Consider the following 22,059-nt stretch of genomic DNA (forward strand, 5'->3'; position numbering starts at 1 on the left):
GCTATACCTCCTGAGAAATGGTCATTCTAATAATAGCATTAGATACATCACTTACTGTACATGATAATTGTAAAAGCATAGAAATCCCCTTTTACTATTCACTATTCATTATTCCCTATACCCTGAGAAGCATTTTTCTCCTCTTGAGAGCTGGGAGAACGGCAGGAATAGTAGATGACATACAATGGGATGCTTGTGAAACAAACATCTCTGCTTTCTTTGAGAAGTGCTTTAAATTCATGCAAGCCATTCTGCAGGTCAGGAGCAACTGTATCTGTTAAAGCATTGATAATCTGGTCCTGCCAGCAGCTGGTAATACCACTTTTCTGCTCAGGTTTTACACCATCAGGACTAACAGCTGTCAGGTCTGAACCATAAATCCAGCTTTACAACCCTGGGAGTTTCTCTGAGCTTGAGACACATGGAGATGCTTGTTCCACAACTCCCTAGCTGTTAAACAAGTTTTGTTCAGAAAGACACATGCAGGGGGAGAAAGTGGGGCAGAAGTCTGTGTATATGTGTGTGAAAGATAGTTTTCTGTGGAGAGAGGCACTGAGATTTTTATCCCTGCTTAGAGAGCCAGCATGGTTTAGAGGTTTTAGTGCTGGACTTTTAACTTTGGAGAACAGGGTTCGGTTCCCAGCTCAGCCATGTAAACCCACTGGGTGAACTTGGGCAAGTCACAGTCTCTCAGCCTCAGGGGAAGGTAATGGCAAACCTCATCTAAACAAATCTTGCCAAGAAAGCCCCATGATAGGTTCGCCTTAGAGTAGCCATAAATCAGAAACGATTTGAAGGCACACAACAACAGCAACTAGATATCCAGACAAGCACAATGCATGATGAGACCCTTAACCTTAACATTATACACTGTAGGCCTAAGACAAAGGAAAGGAAACACACCTACCAAGCTTAAAATGTATGTGAAACAGGGCAGGGATAATTACTGTTGACTCAGAGTCTGGAAAAGTTACTTTGATTGGACAACAGTTCCCAGAATCCCCCAGTCAGTATGATCACTGTTTGTAGTGGCTGGGGAATTCTAGCAACTGCTATCCAAAAAGCTCTAGATTGTCCTATCTCCTTTTGTTCTTTCCCTCCTCCCTTTCCCCCTTGGACCCATTCATATTACAGAATTATAACTTTATTATTCCAGTTTTAACTGCTGTGGTTCCAGCCTGTGAAATCCTGTTATTTGGTGAGGAACTGGACTACTCTGGCTAAGCATTTTAAATACCCCTCTCAACTGCAAATCTCAGGATTCCATAGAACAGAACCATGGCAGTTGAAGTGGAATTATAATGCTAAAGTCCCATAGTATGATTATGCCTCTCGTCTTAATTTTCTCCTTTGTGTCAAAACAACTTGTTTTCTAATCTGGGCTGGCAGCACTGGCTAAATTAACATCCTTATAATGTTGTTATGGAAACATGAATGCTGTGGTTAGATTTATTTACAGAAAGTTTAAAGATTAAATAAGGAATAAAATAAACAAACTCATTTGTGTCATGGCTCTCAGCGGTTTGATAAGTGCCTTTTGAGCAAATATAACTGGCGTGATTAGCTCCGAACATGCATGTACTCGCAGAAAAACGTGTTCGCACTTGCCTTGATCAATACCCAGTTTGCTGGTTTAATTAAGTTTGTGAGCCAGAGAAAGGAACATTTTTCCTATTCAGCTCAGCCTGGGAGACAAACCTTATTCATTGTTCCTCAGACTTCTGACTGCTTGAGCCAGTATTTTTCAGCCTGCCTCTTGTTTTGGAAGCAAAATGTGTCTAGTTGAACTGGATATTTACAGTCCCCTCAAAGCTAGTTTTCTTTTGGGGTCCAGTCCAGATAAGATTTGCATATTGCTTGGTAAAGGGGGAAAGCATTTGGGGATATGCTAACAATATTTTTTTCAAAATGAGGATTTTTGTTGCTTTTGAAGGACTTTGTGAATCTTTTGATATCTCATCAGAAGACACAGTGAAAGATGTAAAGGTGATGATAAAGGTAGGATGGCCATTAGCCAAATCGCTTCATAATCGTGATTGTCAGTGTGCATGTGAAAGTTGCAATTAGACAATAGTTGCTGCTAAAATGAAATCACTCAGGAAAATCTTTCATGCATGCTGCAGCTTTTTATAAAATGAGGAGCTTGGCTTTAATTGAATCTTTGTCACTGTCTTTCATTTTAAGCTTCTAGATTTAAACTGCTATAAACTGATTATATTAAAGTGCCCCTGGGTTCTGTTTGATTCAACTGAATGTACTTCTTTTTCTTCATCTAACTTCTTATTTCCCCTTGAAATTTAAACTCAGTTAACATTCAAGTATACCTATTTTCAATGAACATTTTCAAGTATACCCATATTTTAATAAGAGGGAACAAGTATGTTTTGTGTAGGTGAGAGGATGTGAGCAGAAAAATCTAAATAATTGGCAGCAAAATCCTATGCATGTGTTCTCAGTAATAATACCCACTGATAGTTTTTTGTGGGTTTCTCAGGCTATGTGGCCATGTTCTAGCAGAGTTTCTTCCTCTGAATACCCACTGAATTAAGTAGCACCTATTCTTAGGTATGTGTGTGTAGGAGTACAGCTTAAGAACTCTATTGTGTTTGAGTTGCAGCTGAATTCTTTTAAGTATACAGTATGCAAAAGAAAGAACCTAAGCCTAAAAATTTAAACCCTAGACAGTATGGCCAGTGATTATGCTGGGAGTTCCGATTCAACAACATCTGGTGGGCTGCACAGTCCCCAACTCTGTGTAGCTGTCGTAGTGGGGTTTTAATACTACCACCAAACCCATAATCGTAAATACTGAAGGTCGGGGCATTTTAAATCAACACGACATAGCAAAATCCTAAATAAAAAGCAACTGATATATTCAGAATTAAAATTTCAAACACCTTGTTCCAGAGCAGGTTTATTCTAAGGTGTTCCCCACTGAATCAAGAATGGTTTGAGAAGACCTCCTTCTGGCAGGGCTTCCTCTCTCTCACCTCTGTCCTTTAATTTCTGTCCAGCATTCAGCTGCACACATTATTACAGCTGCTCATCACTTTGACCATGTTTCTGCTCTATTATCATTCCTTCACTGGCTCCCTTTCCCCTTCTGTATTCAATATAAGTTTCTGCTGTTGACTTTTAAAGCCCTCCATGGGCTGGGCCCTCCTTATCTACTGTATCTAGGGTTGCCATAAGTCAGGACCTCCAAACTGGGACAAATGTAGGACAAAATATTCAAATGGAGGACACATTTTAAAAATGGAGGACATGCAAAAAATTGATGGTTTTTTTAAAAAAAATTCATATAAATGCATGTTTCTTAGGCATGATAAAAATGGAGGACATTTGGCATTATTCCTAGACAGATGGCAGAAATGTGCTTCCCTTTCTGGCCAAAAACTAGAAGAGGAGGAAGAGTGGAAGAAGCAGAGGAGGAGGAAGCGGAGAAGAAGAAAAGGAGGAAGAAGAGGAGGAGGAGGAGGGGTAAAGGAGGAGGAGGAAGAAGAGGAAGTAGAGGAAGAAAAAGGGGAGGAAGAGGGGAAGGATGAGGTGGAGAAGAAGAGGTGGAGAAGAAGAGGAGGAGAGGAGGAGGAGAGGAGACAGAAGAAGAGGAGGAGGAGAAAGAAGAAGAAAGGCTCTTTCCCCTGCCTTGAAGCCTCCCTGGCCGGCGGAGGAAGATTCAAGGCAGGGAGAAAAGGGTCTCCCCGAGGCGAGACCCTTCGTCCCTGCCTTGAAGCCTCCGTGGCCGGCGGGGAAAGCGGCAAGGGAGGGGAAAAGGGCCTTGCCGAGGCGAGACCCTTTCCCCTGGCCCTCCCAGGCCGCCTCCCTGGCCGGCGGAGGAGGCCAAGCAGGGAACGAGCCTTGCTGAGGTGAGGCTCTTTTCCCTGCCTGGCGTCGGCGGGTGGGGTGGGGGGTCCCGGGGGCGGGGCCAAACAGGGGCGAGACCGTGTGGCCACGCCCCAAACCGGGAAAGTCCCGCCCCCAGGTGGGATATGGCAACCCTAACTGTATATGAACTTCTTTCTCCTCACATTCCCACTCATACCCTCCATTCTGGTAATCAAGATCTGCTGTCCCAGCCTAGGATCTCTACTGCCCTATCCTGGATTTGTCTCTTCTCACTTGCTGCCCCTCACTCCTGGAATCTTCTTCCCCCACAAGCAAGGGTAATTGCTTCTTTAACCAGTTGCAAAACTGAGTTGAAGACTATATTGTTCAGGGAAGCGTTCCCAGGCATCATGTGATTGTTTACCCAATTGTTATCTGATATTTGATTTGATATTTGATGTCTTTTAATTTGTTGCCTACGTATTTTAATTCTATCTTGTATTTTTATCTGTTGTTTTATATGTATTGTGTAGAATGTACACCAATGGCAGGTTCATTTTTATCGATTTTATTTGTTGTATGTACAGCAGTATGTAAATCTAGAGCACTATATAAATAAAGTGTAATAATAATAATAATAATAATAATAATAATTCACTCCAAATTTAAACTACATAAATTGCTTCTCAATTCTACCCATGTTTACTTGCAAGTATGTCCACTGAATTGCAAAAAGGCTGAGTTGAATTCAAGCTAGCAGCAGCACCATTTTAAACCCTGGCCTGAAATTACACTGTGCAGTGTCAACAGAGCACGGGATTCACCATGATATGATTTTCTATTGCCAGTGCAATGGTTATACCTCATGAGTACTAGTAGTAGTTCCCTGTGGCTCTTGAGCAAAAGCTGCATAATCAGGGTGGTTTAATAAAAGACCAGGGATGGGGAGGATGTGGCTGTATAGGTGTTGGACTACAACTCCCAGTATCCCTCTGAATTTACTACGCTGGCTAGGTCTGCTAGGAATAACAGTCAGACACCATTGGAGGGGCATACCTAGACCATCCCTGAGTTGGAGCATTAATCTCTGGTAAGGGAAATCCTGGCACAGTGGATGGCTTGTGCAAGTTACTATGTCTCAACCAGAGTCTGAAAAAGTTATTTTCTGGGATAAGAATCCCAAGAATACTTCAGCCAGCATGGTCAGTGGCCATGTTGGCTGGGGAATATGGGAGCTGTTATCCAGTGTGGTGTAGTGATTTGAGTGCCGGACTACAACTCTGAAGATCAGCATTTGAATCTTTGCTTGGCCATGGAAATACACTGGGTGAGCTTGGGCAAGCCAACTCTCTCAGCCTCAGAAGAAGGCAAAGGCAAAACCGTTATGATTGAATCTTGCCAAGAAAACCCCCTGAGACACACAACAACAACATCCCAAATAGTAACTTTCCTCTAAGCTACAGCCTCAGTTACATTGCCATATTCAATATCTGGCTCTCAGATATTTTCCCTGTGAGGCTAAAGTGGAACTCATGAGACTAAGGTGGAATTTTCTAGAGTTCTGTTTCTAATAATTCTTTGGGCCTATTTTGGTTTTCACTTAAATACACATATCATGATTTCAGGAGGCAGTGACTGCTTCACAGTCAAGACATGCTTCAGCAGGTTCCAAATTCAGTGTGAGCTGTATCTGACATTATTCACTTTCCTTACATAGTGTAGATCACCAAACACAGTCTCCCAATTCTTTACATTGACCATACTGTATGGATAGCTACCATGTTTTGATATATATCCAGAGAAGCACAATGGATGTTTTGGACAGCTATGACATTGGCAGAAGCTATGAAGCTTGTCCCATGAAGCTTATATTAGTTGCATTTCAAGCACACAACCAAGCTATATAAAACTACTACTGTGGATTTTCAGGTCCTGCCTTTCATAAACTTTGTTTAATTGGTCAAATTACCTGTTATGTCTATTAGGCAGAGCTTGGAAAAGTTGCTTGTTTGCTATTATTCCCAGAATCTCACTGACAGAACAGTCACTGGTTATGATGACTGAGGGATTCTGAAAGTTGTAGTCCAAAGTACTGGTATTGGGTTTAGTCATGTAGAAATTATATTAGCCATCCAGGTCCTTTGTATAACATAATTCAATTGAAGGAAAGAAGTGAACATTCCCATCCTAGGCAAGAACCACTGTCCACCATATTGAAGTCCAGCTTAATTTCTTGCCAAATTGTGATAATGTTATTTAGTAACCTAGAAGTAAATTTATACTAAATCAGACTTAAACTAGTCCATCTAGCTCAGTGTTGTATTCACTAGGGATAGGGAAAATCAGGCCTCATAGATGTTGGGCTCAGTGGCATCACTGGGGAATGTGGACCATACTGGGTGACACCCAGAAGAGGGGTGCTCCATTCCCAGTCTTCCTCTCCAGGGAGAAAGCCTGGGGACAGAAGAGCCCTTCCCACACTGGGTGACACCATAGTTAGTGATGCTACTAGTTCGGCTGCAACTCCCATCAGCCCTCCTAGTTAGCATAGTCTGTGCTTATGTTTGCAGAAATAAATTCCCACAATAATCTTTTTTTTTTTTTTTTTTTTGGTCTTTACATCAGTGCAGGAATATAACCAATTTACACAAGGCTACCTAAAAAGACTTCTACTCTTTTAGTTCTAATTTTAGAACAATATTCAACACAATGTATTTTCACAGAATTAGTTTTACAAAAGACCATAGAGACATATGATAATATAAAACACATTTAGTAGAACAGTTGGAAATAGTGAAACAGTAGATACAAAACGATATTTATCTATGACATGTTTGAATATTTAAGCTTCAGTTGCCAAAGGGTACACCATAAACCCACTGCATCTTAACTAATTCTAAGGGATATCCTTAACCTTTGTATCTACACCTATATCAGAATGCATTAGAAAATCTCCAGTTTCTCTCTGTCTCTCATTCTCTATCTCTCTGTTTTTCTAAAACCCAGCTAAGGGGGAGAATAGCAGCTTGGAATAGCCTTCATTAAGTGACAATAGCTATGTTTAATGACTACATATGGGTGAACATATGAGTGTATTAAGCCAATGTGGCATAGTGGTTTGGGTGTTGGACTAGGACACTGGGAGACCAGGGTTCAAATCCTTACTCGGCTATGGAAATCCACTGGGTAACCGTGGGCAAGTCATACTGTCTCACTTTCAGAGAAACAAATTATACCAAGAAACCCCTATGATAGGTTTGCCTTAGGGCTATCATAAGTCAGAAATGACTTGAAGGCACAGAACAACAACAACAATGAGGATATTTAAAAAGTTAACTACCATATATATATATATATATATATATATATATATATATATGCATGGATGCAGAACATGGAAATGTTATAGTTTCAACCAAAACTCCCAAACACCCCCCCCCCACACACACACACACAGAGTGCATGGCCACTTTGCCAAGACCTGGCTCTTTGTTAGAGTTTACTTACTGCTATTAACAGGTTTTTTTCCTCCTCAAGGATTATTTTCATGTTCCTCTCTCTGAAGACAAGCAAGGCAGGAGATATTTGGAACTGATGTATGCAGGAGCAGTACTAAAGGACAGCTGGATACTTGCTGATGTAGGCATCTCAGTTTCATCCATGATTAAATGTGTACTTAAGGTACAGTATGATTGTGTGTGTGTGTGTGTGTGTGTGTGTAAATACACACATGCCAGGCTACCTAATTAGTACATAAAGTGTATGCTGTTTTCCCCTCTAAATTATAGGACTTGTGCTAGCATCACTTAGTAGTAATCAGAAGCTTCAGACCTTCAAATGGAACACAGAAACGTCCATATAATGACAACAGGAAGGCATTAAGGCAATGAGAGTTACTCCTCAGCCTTACAGTATAAGGGACCTACAGAAAGTTCAATATAATAACATTAAATCATAATGTAAGGGACCGCCAAAGATTTTAATAATCTGTATTTCTTAATATTTTGTAAATATTCTATATATCTAATCAAACTCATTTCTAATCAGTTCTTTTTCTGAATAGGCACTTATTCTGTGGAAAGAAAAATCCCTCCACATATATTTAAGGAACAGCTCATACAGCAAGCTTATGGGTGTGGTATTCACATCCTTTTAATGGATGTCATGTTTATGACAGAGGCTCTACTTCTTGCTCTATTCTTCAGCTTTGTCCAGCCTTTTCCACAGCTGCCTGGTTTGACTAGCTACTTTTGCTCTAGGTCAACCAGGATGATGGTGGAGGTTGGGTGATGAGATGTAGGGTGCAGAACTAGCTTCAGAAATGATGGGTCCTCAGTGAAGTTTGAGAAGTCCTTCCTTGGTGGGACCTAGTAGATTTATCTGCTAGAAGCAAGAGCAGTGTTCTGGATCACTGCCAGACAGCTGAGAAATGCTACATTCACTGACATCTGCTTCCCAATGGAGCTGGTGGAGTGAAAGATGGGGTTCATTGCTCTGGCACTGTGGAACATTTAAATGGACCATTTGAGTTCCTACAATGTTATGGACAATGATACTTCAGGAATATCACAGCAAATGCAAATGTTAACTCCCAGACTCAGTCAGATTTCAATTTTGGATATGATTGCTACCTTATTGGCAAAGAGGCTGTGAGAAGTTGTCCATCTCATTAGGTTCATACTTTAGTTCCCTCCCAGATGGGTTCCTGCCTTAGTCTTTAAAAAATGATTTTAGAACAAACTAATAAAATGTAAACTTAAAGCAAAATTGAAAAGAGAGTACTCTCATCCCTCCACATTCTCTGGGGATAGGGGCACAGGACCACCATGAATGTGAACAACTGCAAATAACAAAAACACTATATTTTTACCTGAGGGAAAACTCTCTCTGGGAATCTCTAGGTTCTCCAGTGCAACTCTTTGGTCAACATCTGCCAGACATTGACCATAGAATTGTGGTGGAGAAACTACAGATTCTTAGTAAAGTGTTCTCTCTTGGAATCTCTAGGTCCTTCAGTACACCTTTTGGTTAAAGTTGATCACAGAGTTGTGCTGGAGGACCTAGATATTCCTAGAGAAAACATATTAATAAAATCCATGAATAATCAAATTCACAAAAGTCAAAGCTGCAAATGTGGAGAGAGGAGTGCAGGGGAGGGGCATTTCAAATTCTTATCCAGAGAGTTCTAGGGCCTCACTAAACTACAAACCTCAGAACTCCACAGGATGTTGCCATGGCAGTTAAAGTGGAATATAGCTCCAGAACAGTGTAGTGTGATAAGGATCCGAGTTGCCTGTGGTGCTTGGATCACACTCCTCCATCCCTATGTAGACTAATTCCCTTTTGTAAGGCTTCTTTTCATCTGATGTCGGCCCAGTTATAATTTGTCAGCTTTATGCAGTTGTTGTTGTTATGTGCTATCAAATCGGCTTTACCCTGAAGGCACTAGAACCAATCAATATATTATTGGAAATTGCAAGTAGGGCCAGAAATATTTCAAATATAACAGGGGACTGCCAAAGAATATTGGGGGAAGACAGCAGCAAACAACCTCTGAGTATTCCTTGCTTAAGAAAATCTTATGCAATTCATGGAGTCATTGTAAATCAACAGATGACTTGAAGACACATGCATGCACTCAAGCACGTGCACACACAAACACAAGATACCTTCTTCAAGAGTCCCAGTCTTACAAATGCAGGCCTGTGACTTTCATTATTGAATGAATCCATAAGTAGTGTGGTCTTCCTATTTTCTTACTGCCTTCAACTTCAACATTATCAGCTTTTACAATGGCTTGTGTCAACTCATGATACATTCAAGGTATGATAGTTTCAATTTAGTGACATTGCTGACATTGGTATCATCTGGTGTGTGTGGAGGGGCGAACTGCCTTGCCCTCCCCACTGCCTGCCTAGACCCCTGCTGAAGCAACCACCCTACCAAGGCCTTCAGGATGCAGCATAGCTGCATCCATGCAAACCCTGAAGGCAGCCAGCCACGCAGACCACTGCTGGGGCAGCCCCAAGGCTATGCTGATCCCTGAAGGGGGTTATTGAAGGGGGCAGCACTGTGGCCTCAGGAGGACCCGTTTAGGGTCTGGTGCAGCTGCTAGGCAAGCAGGAAAGTATCCTTTCTCACTTGCCCAATAGCTGTGCCAGTAGGTGTACCATCCCATATATATAAAAAGGGAGAGCTTTTCAGTGCAGCTTGGCTGTGACTTCAAGTGCTTGAAATAATTCATTCTGGTTTACTGTATTTTCTTAATCTGCCAGAATGATTGTTGCAGCATTATTGGAGGCCCAGAACAGGTAAAGAAAAACCAGTGGCTTCTGCCTAATCCACTCCTGTATCTGAGATAGATACAATTTTTGTGCAGTATACAGGCACAGAACTAACCTGGGAAAAGTCATCAGCGTACTGATAACACCCCACGCCTCCGGATAATCTCTCCCAGTGGCTTCATGTATATGTTAAAGAGCATAAGTGACAGGATGGCGCTTTGTGGGACCTCACAATTAAGCTCTTTCCTTGCAGAGCAACTGTCCCCGAGCATCATCCTCTGGAATCTGTCTGAGAGGAAGGAACGGAACCACTGCAATGCAGTGCCTCCAATCCCCAGACCTTCCAGGCGACTCAAGAGGATGTCATGGTCTATCCCTTGCTCTCCTAGGGCAGAGAGTCAAAGAAGTTCAATTACTTATGGCAAGGCTTACTTGACTTGTTTGTTTCATTTCACCTATATATGTTGTTGGTTTGTTAGGCTTAAAAGTTTAATGAAACACTGAGCTGTTCTTTTTTTGTAGTTTAGGAATCTATCCCTATTCTTTCCCATGTTATTTCTGATTGGTGCCCAATTTTCTGTTAATTAAGTTGTGCTCAGGAAGACATCTACTTCGTTAGCTGAGGTTTACCTGTATTAACACTGGAATGCCAATGTTCTTATTGGGTTTTCTTTCCAGGAAGAAGACAAGCCTATTCTCTATGTATACAATGCTGTCACTCATGAAAAAGTGTCCATAATGGGAACGATTTTTCTTCTTGCATCAAAGGTTTCTCAGCTGAAAACTCTGGTAACCTTGAAGTGTGGCTTTCCAAGCAGCATTTATTGCCTCAGGACATCAGAGGGCAGGGAAATGTATGACTGCAATACCTTGAGTGATTATCAGTTAGATATAGGTAAGACTGCATTTTTACTTATTCTTACCTGACTACTTTTTTTTTCTAAAGCCATCTAAATTTAAGGTTGCATAATCATGCACCTGGGGTAAGCCCAGTGAACTCAGTAAAGCTTACTTTTATATAGACTTGCACAGGATTCCACTTCAAGAAATGTATTTAATTTTCATTTAGGAAATACTCCAAAATATAAATTTTAATTATTCCACTTCCCACCCCCACACCTCCCAGTATATAGTACTCAAGATGACCCACAGTAATGAAACACATAGCAAGATAATTATTAAGAGAGAATGAAATTAAAAGCTCCATTTAAAAAAAATCATATTAAAACACATTTTAAAATTGTCCCCCCTTAAAGTACAATATCCACCTGGTAACAAGCTCTCCCCTAACCAGCTGCAAACTGTCAAAAGTCTAACTGAATACAAATATTTTTTCTTGCTGATGGAAGGATTATGGGGAAGAGACCAGCCTGGCTGGGGCCCATTCATACTACACAATTATAGCACTATATTCCACTTTAGTTTTCAAGGCAACTTGTTGTGGTATCCAGTTTAAGGAGGACTATTCCATAGGATGCACAGTGCTATAACTGTGTAGTGTGACAAGGGTCCTTGCAAGAGGTATCACAAAATATTTCTTGAACTAGCACCATATTTTGTCATGCTATATTATTATCCTACACTCCAGTCCCAACCTCTGAATACTTTAAAAAAGCTAAAACAAATGCATCTAGTACAAAATAAATAGTTTAATTTTCTGAAGGATGCATTTAGTCAAATTGTTCATCTATTGTTCAGATTGTGCTGGTTTGGTTCATACTGAGGAAAAAAATAAAAGACCCAAACTGTAGAAGATAATCTATATCTGTGCAGCTTGCAGAATTAGTGATAATCCACACATCCAAAAAAATTAAAAAGTAAACATAAACTTTTTTTATTTACATTACTGTTTACATTTCATTTAAGATTTAGTGGGAGAGTTTCCTCTCTCTCCCATCATTGTGAGCAGAAGACCATGTGGAAGCCCAAAGGAGTATTCCTGAATGTAGTGCCCCAAAAATGGAATACACTTCCCTTGCAGGCCCAACTGGTTCAGACATCACATTGCCCTTATTTCAGCACCAAGTTAAACTCAAAGAAAAGGAAACTAAAGAGATCATTGCTTGGTTTCCAATTTATCAGTTTTCTGCTTTTATTCTGTTTCAATTGATATATTGTTTTAAATTGTCTCATTATTTAAGGTGATGTTATTGATTGTTCCCCCGACTTGAGTTTTGTCAATACAGAGTGGGTTAGAAACAATGTTGGCTGGTGGTTTCCATCTTGCTGGGGCAGTGAATCTATTTTGGGTTTAAGTCTAAATTTAAAGGAGCTATTCAACAAGCTGAACTCACTACCAAAAAGAGGTTGATTACTTTGAAGTTTGTTCATTTGAAGTTTGGACTAAACCCCAAAGTGGATTAACTGCTACATGGATGTGAGGCCACAACTGCCAATGGTTAAAAATATTTTAACAAATTCAATACATAATAAATAATGTTAACCAAGTCACAGATTAAGGGTGCTTGTTTAAAATTTCCTTCTGTAAAGGACTGGGATACCTGAGATCTATTGCTTTTTTCGTTAGACAGCATATGAAAACTATGGTTCAGAAATCCATGGATGGTATAGTGAACAAAGATATGAACACACACAAATAATTGGAATTCCTTTTTTTCTTTTTCTTTTTCTTTTTGGTAGGTGCAACTCTTCATTTGGATGTTTGGGATGGATGGAAAGAATTCCTGACTGCATGCCTCTTAGGAAACACACCCAAGGTGCAACGCTATCTGTCCAAGGAAGAACCTGTACTCAAGTATGGTGACTCAAATCAAATCTTAAATTTTCCTCTTTCAGGCTGAGAATGTTCAAAAATCCGTCTTAACTCTCTCACAAACAAATATACCCCGAGAACAATGATACAACATCCCTGTATTATGTTTAACGACAATGGATGCCTACAGAGCTGTTAGGAGCCATGAGTCAATGTCACACTCCTAGGCACCACCTCTCACAATTTAACCATATGGAATTCAGCACTGTTTTACCAGTTGGGATCCACCCACGAAAATGTATACAGGTTCTCATACATTCTCTTATAGCTTGCAGTAGGGTGTGGGTACCAAGCATGGTGAAAGATTTTGTTTCACTACGCTGCCTCTTTCCACATGCAACAACATCTTTGGTGTCAGTAAGTGCTAAAAATTCTAGTACCAATTCAGATTAAGGACAGATGAAAGATATAAAAAAAATCTGAACATTGTGACTCCTTTCACTTTTGTGACTAAAGGGGAAGTTGGTGGACAAAGCCCCTGGATCATAAGAAAGCTTGACACAACCTATCACATGGTTGTCTTGGCAAGATTTGTTCAGGGAGGGCTTGCTCTGAGGCTGAGAGAGCGTTACTTGCCCAAAGGCACATAGTGGGTTCCCATGGCCAAGTGGAGAATCCATCCCTGGTCTCCAGAGTTGTAGTCCAACACTTAAACCAAAACCCCACATTGGCTCTCTTTCCTCACTGTAACCTCTACATTACACTGGCTTTCAGTTGTCTAATTTTTTATCTGTTCAATTAACCAAAGAATCATCCAACTGTCATATTTCTGTGTCATCATATTTCTTTGAAATACAGCCTTTGTTTGAGGTACCCTTTAATCCAAAGTTTGGATGTCCTCTCAGGTCTCTTGGAACACAAATACCTACATAACTATGATTTTGCAAATGATCTTTTCCCCCATCATTTCATAGCTGATGTATTGTACACCTGCTTTCTTTCAGATATCAAAAGAGGGTAGCGCTTTATATGGCAGCCTTTTTTGGACATCTTCAACTTTCAGCTTGGCTCCTGAAAGAGGGTACAGGACCCACTGAAGCGGTTGGTGTGCATCCCTATCGTGAGTGGTGTTATGAAAACAATCATCCAGATGACACAAAATGCCCTGTGCATGCAGCTGCAGAAGCAGGCCAAGTCATGATGCTGAAAGCTTTTGTTAATTACAGTGTCCTATGCCTCGAATGCCAAAATTCTACAGGGCAAACTCCACTGCAGTTATGCATCCAACACAGACATAAGGACTGTGTACTGTATTTAGTCACCAAGATATGGTCTGTGGTTTCCTACCCTAATTTTTCTCTTCCCATGAAAATCTATATTAAGTTAAAACTGTGGCTTCTTAAAGCTCAAAACAATATCCATAAGAAAAAACGATGCAACCAGGCAGCAACTTTCAGAACACGAGTTGGGGATATTGTCCTTGTGGATGGCTACACAAAACCAAAAATGACTTCCAGGGGTTTTTATTCAGCCAGAGTCAAGGATATAGATAGTAGAGTCTGTAAATTGCCACACTTAAATCATCGGCTTCAACATGAAGAGCAAGCCTGTGGGGGCTCAAGAATTTCAAAGAGGTACTTCAAAGGAACCAATGTCAAGTTACCACCAGTGAAAGATGGGAACAAGATTGCTGACCTAGACAAGCAGCAGCGAAAAAAGGACACCAAAAGGAAGACGAGGCATCTTAGCAATGAAGACTATATGGACCAAACTATGTGTTTAGCCCAAGTTCCTCTACCCCCTGCACCTGTCCCCAAGCCGTCTTATTATTATTCCATACCCAATGCAAAGTTCCTGTTAAATCCTTCTCTGGAGACTTTTTCAGAACACAGTGGAAGAACTCCAAGGGAGAATGCAATCTACTGCTTAGCCATAGCAAGGTATGTTTCTCCCTCCCCCTCCCCACTTTAAAAAACAAGGATTTGTGACTCAGAAATACAGACACTTCTGGCTTGGTGTGTAGAATCATAAAATCTATGATCTATGAGTCTATGGTTGTACACACCAACCCAGAAGTGAGCAGCTAATGACACTTAGTGGAGTAGCACCCTTCTTTCAAATTGCTGCCTTCAATAATAATAATGAAACCAGAATTAAGCATAAACAACACTAACCAGTAAAATATATGTTGCAAGCTTTTGAAGTTCCACTGCTTCATCCTTTGCCTGATGAAGAAACCAGAGGAGTTTCAAAAGCTTGTGACATATATTTTATGCATTTTGGCCCAATAAATGTATCACTGCTTTGTGGATTATGTTATTGTATTTTGCTATATTACCAACACAGCTACCCCTTGATATGTATTCTGAGACAAGGTATCATAATAGAAAAGCCCACTTCTCACACCTTCTGTCTCACCACATCATGTGTACAAGAGCTGACAACTAAACCAATAATGAGTTAAATGTATAGAACTGATCAGATAGGAGGGTTTTTTATTCTCTTTCCCTCTCACCAGCTCTCCTATTGAATATCCAGTTTGTTATTTAAACTCTTCTGAGCATAAAATGCAATGACTATTTGGTTGCTGGGAGGAAACATCACACAGCATTATGTGAGTTATTCTACAAATAATCATAAATAATGCTAAGTGGTTTTAAAAGCCTTTAGGTGAGAAGTTTATTTTTATTTTTTTTAAATGAGTTGTAAAGATTCTGCCAGAACCTGAAAAGTTATCTTTTGGATTACAGCTCCAAGAAAATGACAGCCAGCAAGGCCACATGACTTGAAAATGACTTGAAGCCACACGACACAACACACATGTATAAAAAGTAGATCTGCCTGTGGCACAAAGCCTGAATAAACTAGTTATTCTTTTCTTTTAAGGATGCTGCCAGAACCCTAGAATCATAGAGTTGGAAGAGACCTCAAGGGCCATCCAGTCCAAGCCCCCTGCCATGCAGGAAATCTAAATCAAATCTTCCCGACAGATGGCCATCCAGCCTCTGTTTGAAAACCTCTAAGGAAGGAGACTTCACTACACTCCGAGGAAGGAGTGTGTTCCACGGTTGAACAGCCCTTACTGTCAGGAAGTTCTTCCTAATGTTGAGGTGGAATCTTTTTTCCTGTAGCTTGCATCCATTGCTGTGGGTCCTAGTCTCTGGAGCAGCAGAAAACAAGTGAGCTCCCTCCTCAATATGACATCCCTTCAAGTATTTAAACAGGGCTATTATATCACCCTTTAACCTTCTCCAGGCTAAACATCCCCAGCTCCCTAAGTCATTCCTCATAGGACATGGTTTCCAGACCCTTCACCATTTTAGTTGCCCTCCTTTGGACACATTCCAGTTTCTCGACATCCTTTTTAAATTGTGGTGCCCAGAACTGGACACAATATCCCCCCCTTCCCTTCCCTTAGGTTTTTATTTTGAATTGTGTAGAAGCAATAATAGAATCTTCTCAGTTATGGAAGCTTGCCAGTTCTCATTTGTAGGGGTTACAACAAGATGTTGGAAAGAGCTAAAGATTCCCACAGATGGGTAAATACTGCCATCATGTGTTAGGAATGGTGTCTGTACAATACAATGTTACCCTCAGTCTAAACAGCTGAAGAAAAATAGCTCAATGAAACAACTGATTTAGTATAGAGTATGTTGGACTTAGCATGTCACTAACAAGATGTCAGGATATGATTCCACTTTATCTGCCATGGAAACATCCTGTGGGATCCTGTGAGATCTGTAGTTTAGGAGGGTATTTAGAATTCTTAGCCAGAAAGATCGATTACCAAACCAAAATACAAATTCCAGATTCTCACTGCTGCGGATGTTAAAGTGGAATCATAGTAGGCTGGCCCCCTCCCTGCTTGCCTTTTGCCAGCAAGTGAAAATGTTTTTATTCAGGCAGGCTTTTTAAAATCATGGCAGGGTGGTTTTTACATGGGATATGTGTTTTTTTTTAATTTGTATACATTTTCAATCTTAATTTTATGTTTTAACTATGTTGTTTTAAATCATTTTTAAAAAATTGTTTTAAATTTGTTTTTCTCTTGTGAGCTGTCTTGAGTCCCTTTTTGGAAGAAAGGCAGCATAATAATAATAATACAACTGAGTAGTGTGAAAATGCTCCATTTAGCCAATTCTACCTACTCAATGCTTTCTCGGGGTATTTTGACCACCTAAAACAAGAAGAGAGATCCAGTCCCCTTTCAGACGCTGCTGAACTACAATTTGCATCATGCCTGACTATTGACTCCCCTGACTGTACTGTTGGCAGTTGAAATCAAACAACTTCTGGAGGGCTACAATTCCCCTGTCCCTAAAAGGGTGCAATCTTCTCACTTCTCGCGTTTTGCCACTTACATCAGGAACTTCCATAACATTTGTCCTGTGTAACATCAAGCTCCTCCTCAAGCTCTAGGTAAAATTTTAAAAGTCAGATCTTCCATCTGGTCTAACCAACCAGCACTGCCATACTTAAATACTAGGTGCCTTTGCTCTCATTTGTCCCTTGCTACTTTCAACTTTCTCCTTTCCCAGGCTTAAATACAGATTGTAAACTACTTGGGGCAAGGGTCTGTCTTTTGCTTGTGTTGCTCAGGAAATCTCTATGTATACTGACAGTGCTATATGTAATCCAATTACAGTATTAATATATTTAAGATTCTTTTGTTATATGACTTGCACTTAACATAATGACAGCTTGATTATGCTGCAAAAGTTACCAATATCATATTTATATCTATTTATTGCAGTTCATTTAAAGAGAAGCCTTGGCTCCAACAACTGGGCATTGCAAGAACCCTAGCCAAGAAAAGCATATGCAAAGCTGTATACTGATGAGATCCAGTTTTAAGTGAGCATCTTCCAAGGATGATTCAGGGGGACTTGTATTTGCATATCATACTACACATGCATAATTGCTGAGATACTTAAGAACGTCTCCCTGTTTGCTACTACTGAAATGACATTCAAAGTGGGTCAAGACAGGTTTTAAAAGGCATAATAATATGAAGCATTAATAGCAGTCATCCGTGACTGAAAATTTTGAGACCCTTTGAATGAAGCATTATAATCTACCAGGCTGTGTAAGTAGCCAAATGCTTAATTTGCTTTACATTTATTTACACACAGCTCCATCTGAGAAGAAGGGAAAGGGAAGGGTCTTTTTCACATGAAAATGACAACTGAAGTTGACTGTTTAGTAGTTGTTTCATCCTCAAAGCCCTGGGAGAAATTGTGGTATGAGAAACAAGTTTAACCAGATGTCTTTTGGCTACTTAAGGATGATATCAGTTGACCTTGATAAAAGACATTTTGTATGTAAACAATTACAACAGATATCATACTGTGAGAAGTAGACTCTAACACATCCACTGAAGGTCAAGGAGAAAACTGAAATACTCCTTGGAGCTTTAAATTGTATGAATTATCATTATAGCCACTAGGGTTACCAGAATGAAAGCTGGAGAAGGCTCCTGTACCTTTAATGTTTGCATGAGAGGAAATTTCAGCAAGTGTTTGTTACCTGGTTGCATGGCAAGCAAAACCTGTTGAATTTCCCTCTTCCATACAACTGTTAAAAGTACATGAGCCCTCTCCAGTTTTCACTCTGGCATCCACAACAGACATCTGAATCACATTATTATAACGTTCTCATTTCTGTCAAGACATGGTTCTCCATGTATGATAAAATTTATTTGGTGTTTAATATGAAAATTTAATTCTGCTATTGATCAGTGTTAATTTTTCTCTGTTCAGCATACCTTTATCAGAATATCTTATCTAGGTTATATTTTTGTGTTCCTTAATAAAATCACAGACTTGTAGAGTTGGAAGGGACCCTGTAGGCCACCGAACCCAATGCAGGAACTTCAGCTATAGCGTTCCTATCAAGTTGCTGTCTTGCTTTTTTTAAAGATGTCCAGCAAAACATTCCACCACCGCTCTAAGTAATTGGTTCCACTACTGAACTGCTTTTACCATGAAGTTCCCTCAAATATTCAATCAAAATCTACTCTCCTGTAATTAAAACCATTAGCCCTGGTCCTACCCTCTAGGGAAGCAAAGAACAAACCTGCACCATCTTCTCTCTGACAGCCCTTCAGATATTTAAAAAGTGCAATCATGTCATCATGTCACCTCTTAGTCTTTTCTTCACCAAAGTAAACATGCCCCATTCCCTCAATATCTCTTCATACTGTATGCCTGTTTGTCATACCTCTTATCATCCTTGTTTCCTTTCTGTGAACCTGCTCCAACTTTTTTATATACCTCTTAAAATGAGATGCCCAGAACAGAGTACAGTACTCGAGTCCTGACTAGGTCACAGTATGGTAGGACTAATATTTTCCTTGACTTGTTTTTATTAACATTATTTGCCTTCTTTGCTGCAGCTTCACACTGCTGGGTCATGTTCAATTTATGATCAACAATAATCACAAGCTTCTTTTCACATGTACTAAGCCAAATATCTCCATCCTATACTTGTATGTTTGGTTTTTGTGGCTTAAATCTGAATTTTATTCTGTTAGTTTTGGCCCAATTTTACAATTTATCAAGATCCTTTTGAATTCAGTTCCTATCTTCCAATGTGTCAGCTACTCCTACCAGTTTTATGTCATTTGCAAACCTAATAAGGATCCCCCCCACCCCATCATCTAGTAATTGATAAAAATGTTGAAGAGTGATGCTCTCAGGACAGAACTCTGCAGCACTCCTTTCAAGACTTCACTCTAGTTTGAAGGGGCGCTATCAGTGATGACTCTTTGAACACAATTTTCCAACCAATTGTGGATCCATGTGACAGTGTTTCTATCTATTTCACATTTAATCAGCTTGCTAATCAAAATATGTTGGGGGACTTTATCAAATGCTTTGCTGAAATCTAAATAAACAACATCTACAGCATTCCCACTGTCTACTTAACTAGTGACCTGATTTTTTTTTTCAAAAAATAAGACTAGTTCGTTAGGATTTATTCTTGGCAAACCCATGTTAGCTCCTACTAATAACTGAATTGTCATCCAGGTAAACACTCTCTTTACATACACTTCTTTATAGTTTGTTTTAATATTTTTTCCTGGTATTGAGTTCAGGTTGACTGGTCTGTAGTTCCCTGGATTTTTTTCCTGCCCTTTTTGAAAAGGAAGACAATGTTTGTTTTTTTCCAGTTGTCAGGCACATTGCTTCACCTGCTATAATAAATTTGATAATGCAGATGTAGAGCTTTTGCTTCTGTACACAAACCTCTTAACAGAGTAACTGATGCAGAAATAACATAGAGAGATTTATAAGCACATTTCCCTATCTTACAACCTGTCATGGAGCAGGAAAAGAGGGGACACTCACTTACTATTCAAAAAATAAGAAACCAGCACAAATACAGTAGTCCTTTCAACATTTGTGGAAACACCAACGATGCCCATCAATTGAACTATACTAGCAGCAACACCTGCATGACACATGGACACAGAAGAAGCCAATTAATTCTGGATGATGGGGCATGCTGCTAGGTCATTTCCTTCCACCACAAGCTCAGTGCCACTATAGTCCCACTATCTGAACCTTTGTGGCATAAGCAACAATGAACCTCCTAATATAGTGGGTCATGGGTATCCTCTGAGGTTTGGTTCCAGCCCAGGACTCCCTGTGGATACCAAAATCCATGGATGCTCAAGTCCCATTAAATACAAAGGCATAGTGAAATTGTTTCCCTTATATAAAATGGCAAAAGCAAGCTTTGCTTTTGGATATATATATATATATATATATATATATATATCTCACATTTTAAAGCCATGGAAGTTTGAACCTGTGGGTAAAGAATCAATGGATACGGAGGGCCGACTGTATGTAGTCCTCAAGAATTTCTGCGGGACATTTGTGACAGAACCTTTCTTCAGGTTAGTTCTGACATTCCAACTTTTGGGCTATCACGGAACTTGCCTCTTTACCCCTCAGATCTCATTGCTACTCATGATTTAGGATAATCACTATACTAGATAAAAGGCTGTGTTGGTCAACAGGATTCATTGTGGTAAAACATTATTGGACTTACTTTGGTCTCATTCACACTACATAATAAACCAGTTTTCAAACCAATGTAAACCAGTTTAAAGGGCCCTTGTTCACACTTGAGCCGAATTTCTGGAACAGTTTGCCGGGGGAGGGGCACAGTGCTAAATCCAGTTAAACTGGTCCTTCCAAATCCAGGGCATTCCCTACATCTTTTAAAATGAATTGATTCAGTGCAAGTGTGAACATGCTATCGATTGGATTCAGTTCTCTGTGGCACAGTCACCTCTGTGACGCAACTCCATTTTGATGAACGTGAACGCGAAGTGGAGTAAATTGGAATGGGCAGATTAGATCATGGTTTGAGTAGTGTGAACATCTATTCGGTGCTAAATTGCTTCACTGATCCGATACAACCATCAGTTCGTTATGTAGTGTGAATGAGGCCTTTGTTCATTATTGTTTTAAACATCTAACCTTATGCTGGCTCCACACACAGTGCACCCGAATACCTTAGTATCAAAGACAGTTAACACTTCTCCAGGGTGACCAGATGTCATAACCGCAAAGGAGGACAAGGCACTGGCCATTCAAGAAAAAAATAATAATGGAGGACATCCCCATAGAAAAGCTTAAAAACACACATAGGAATATAAATCCATGCTTCTTAGTCAGGCTCAAAATAGAGGACATCTTGAAAAAACTTCTGGACAGAAGGTAATGAAATTGAGAACACGTCCCTGGAAAAGGAGGACGCCTGGTCACCTTGTCCATGTCTGGCTTTTTGGAGAGGCCTTAATAAACACGGTTGAGGTTGTAGCTGGTCTCCACAAAGGAGGATCCGTGTTGTCATTTTTTAAACCAACAACGAGGGCCAGTGTAGTGTAGTAGTAGTGGTTTGAAGGTTGGATTCTGGAGATCAGAGTTTGGTTCCTACTCAAGCATAAAAATCAGGGCTGGGGAGCAGGAGTAGGAGTAAGAGTAGGAATAAGGAGTAACAATATATATACAAGGGACCCTTGTTATCCACTGGGGTTTGGTTCCTGGGGCTTCGGTGGATACCAAAATCTGTGGATGCTCAAGTCCCATTAAATACAATGGCATAGTAAAATTATACTGTAAATAATGGCAAAATCAAGGTTTGCTATTTGGAATTTGTACTTTTTTGGAATATTTTCAAGTTGTGGATGCTTGAATCCATGGATAAAAAAATCTGTGGATA

At 40.0% G+C, this 22,059-nt stretch overlaps 1 protein-coding gene across 5 annotated transcripts; it reads left to right on the forward strand.

Annotated features, from left to right (window-relative positions):
* Positions 1 to 1,820: 1,820 nt before the first annotated feature.
* On the forward strand, positions 1,821 to 19,721 carry ANKUB1 (ankyrin repeat and ubiquitin domain containing 1). 5 transcript variants are annotated; one of them, XM_089507724.1, is made up of 7 exons: positions 1,821 to 1,998; positions 7,363 to 7,506; positions 10,788 to 11,004; positions 12,750 to 12,864; positions 13,827 to 14,762; positions 15,341 to 15,436; positions 17,576 to 17,610. In XM_089507724.1, the coding sequence occupies exons 1-6, from the start codon at positions 1,909 to 1,911 to the stop codon at positions 15,396 to 15,398; spliced, it is 1,560 nt and encodes a 519-aa protein (XP_089363850.1). In that variant the 5' UTR covers positions 1,821 to 1,908; the 3' UTR covers positions 15,399 to 15,436; positions 17,576 to 17,610. The 5 variants fall into 5 exon arrangements, with proteins under 5 accessions (XP_089363850.1, XP_089363849.1, XP_089363851.1 ...); XM_089507723.1 differs by lacking the exon at positions 15,341 to 15,436 and having other exon boundaries at positions 17,576 to 19,721; XM_089507725.1 differs by lacking the exon at positions 15,341 to 15,436 and having other exon boundaries at positions 7,363 to 7,464; positions 17,576 to 19,721.
* Positions 19,722 to 22,059: the final 2,338 nt, after the last annotated feature.

The sequence above is a fragment of the Sceloporus occidentalis genome, unplaced genomic scaffold (assembly GCF_023333645.1).
Source record: "Sceloporus occidentalis isolate IW3139 unplaced genomic scaffold, rSceOcc1.0.p SCAF_2, whole genome shotgun sequence".
Classification (NCBI taxonomy): Eukaryota; Metazoa; Chordata; class Lepidosauria; order Squamata; family Phrynosomatidae; genus Sceloporus; species Sceloporus occidentalis.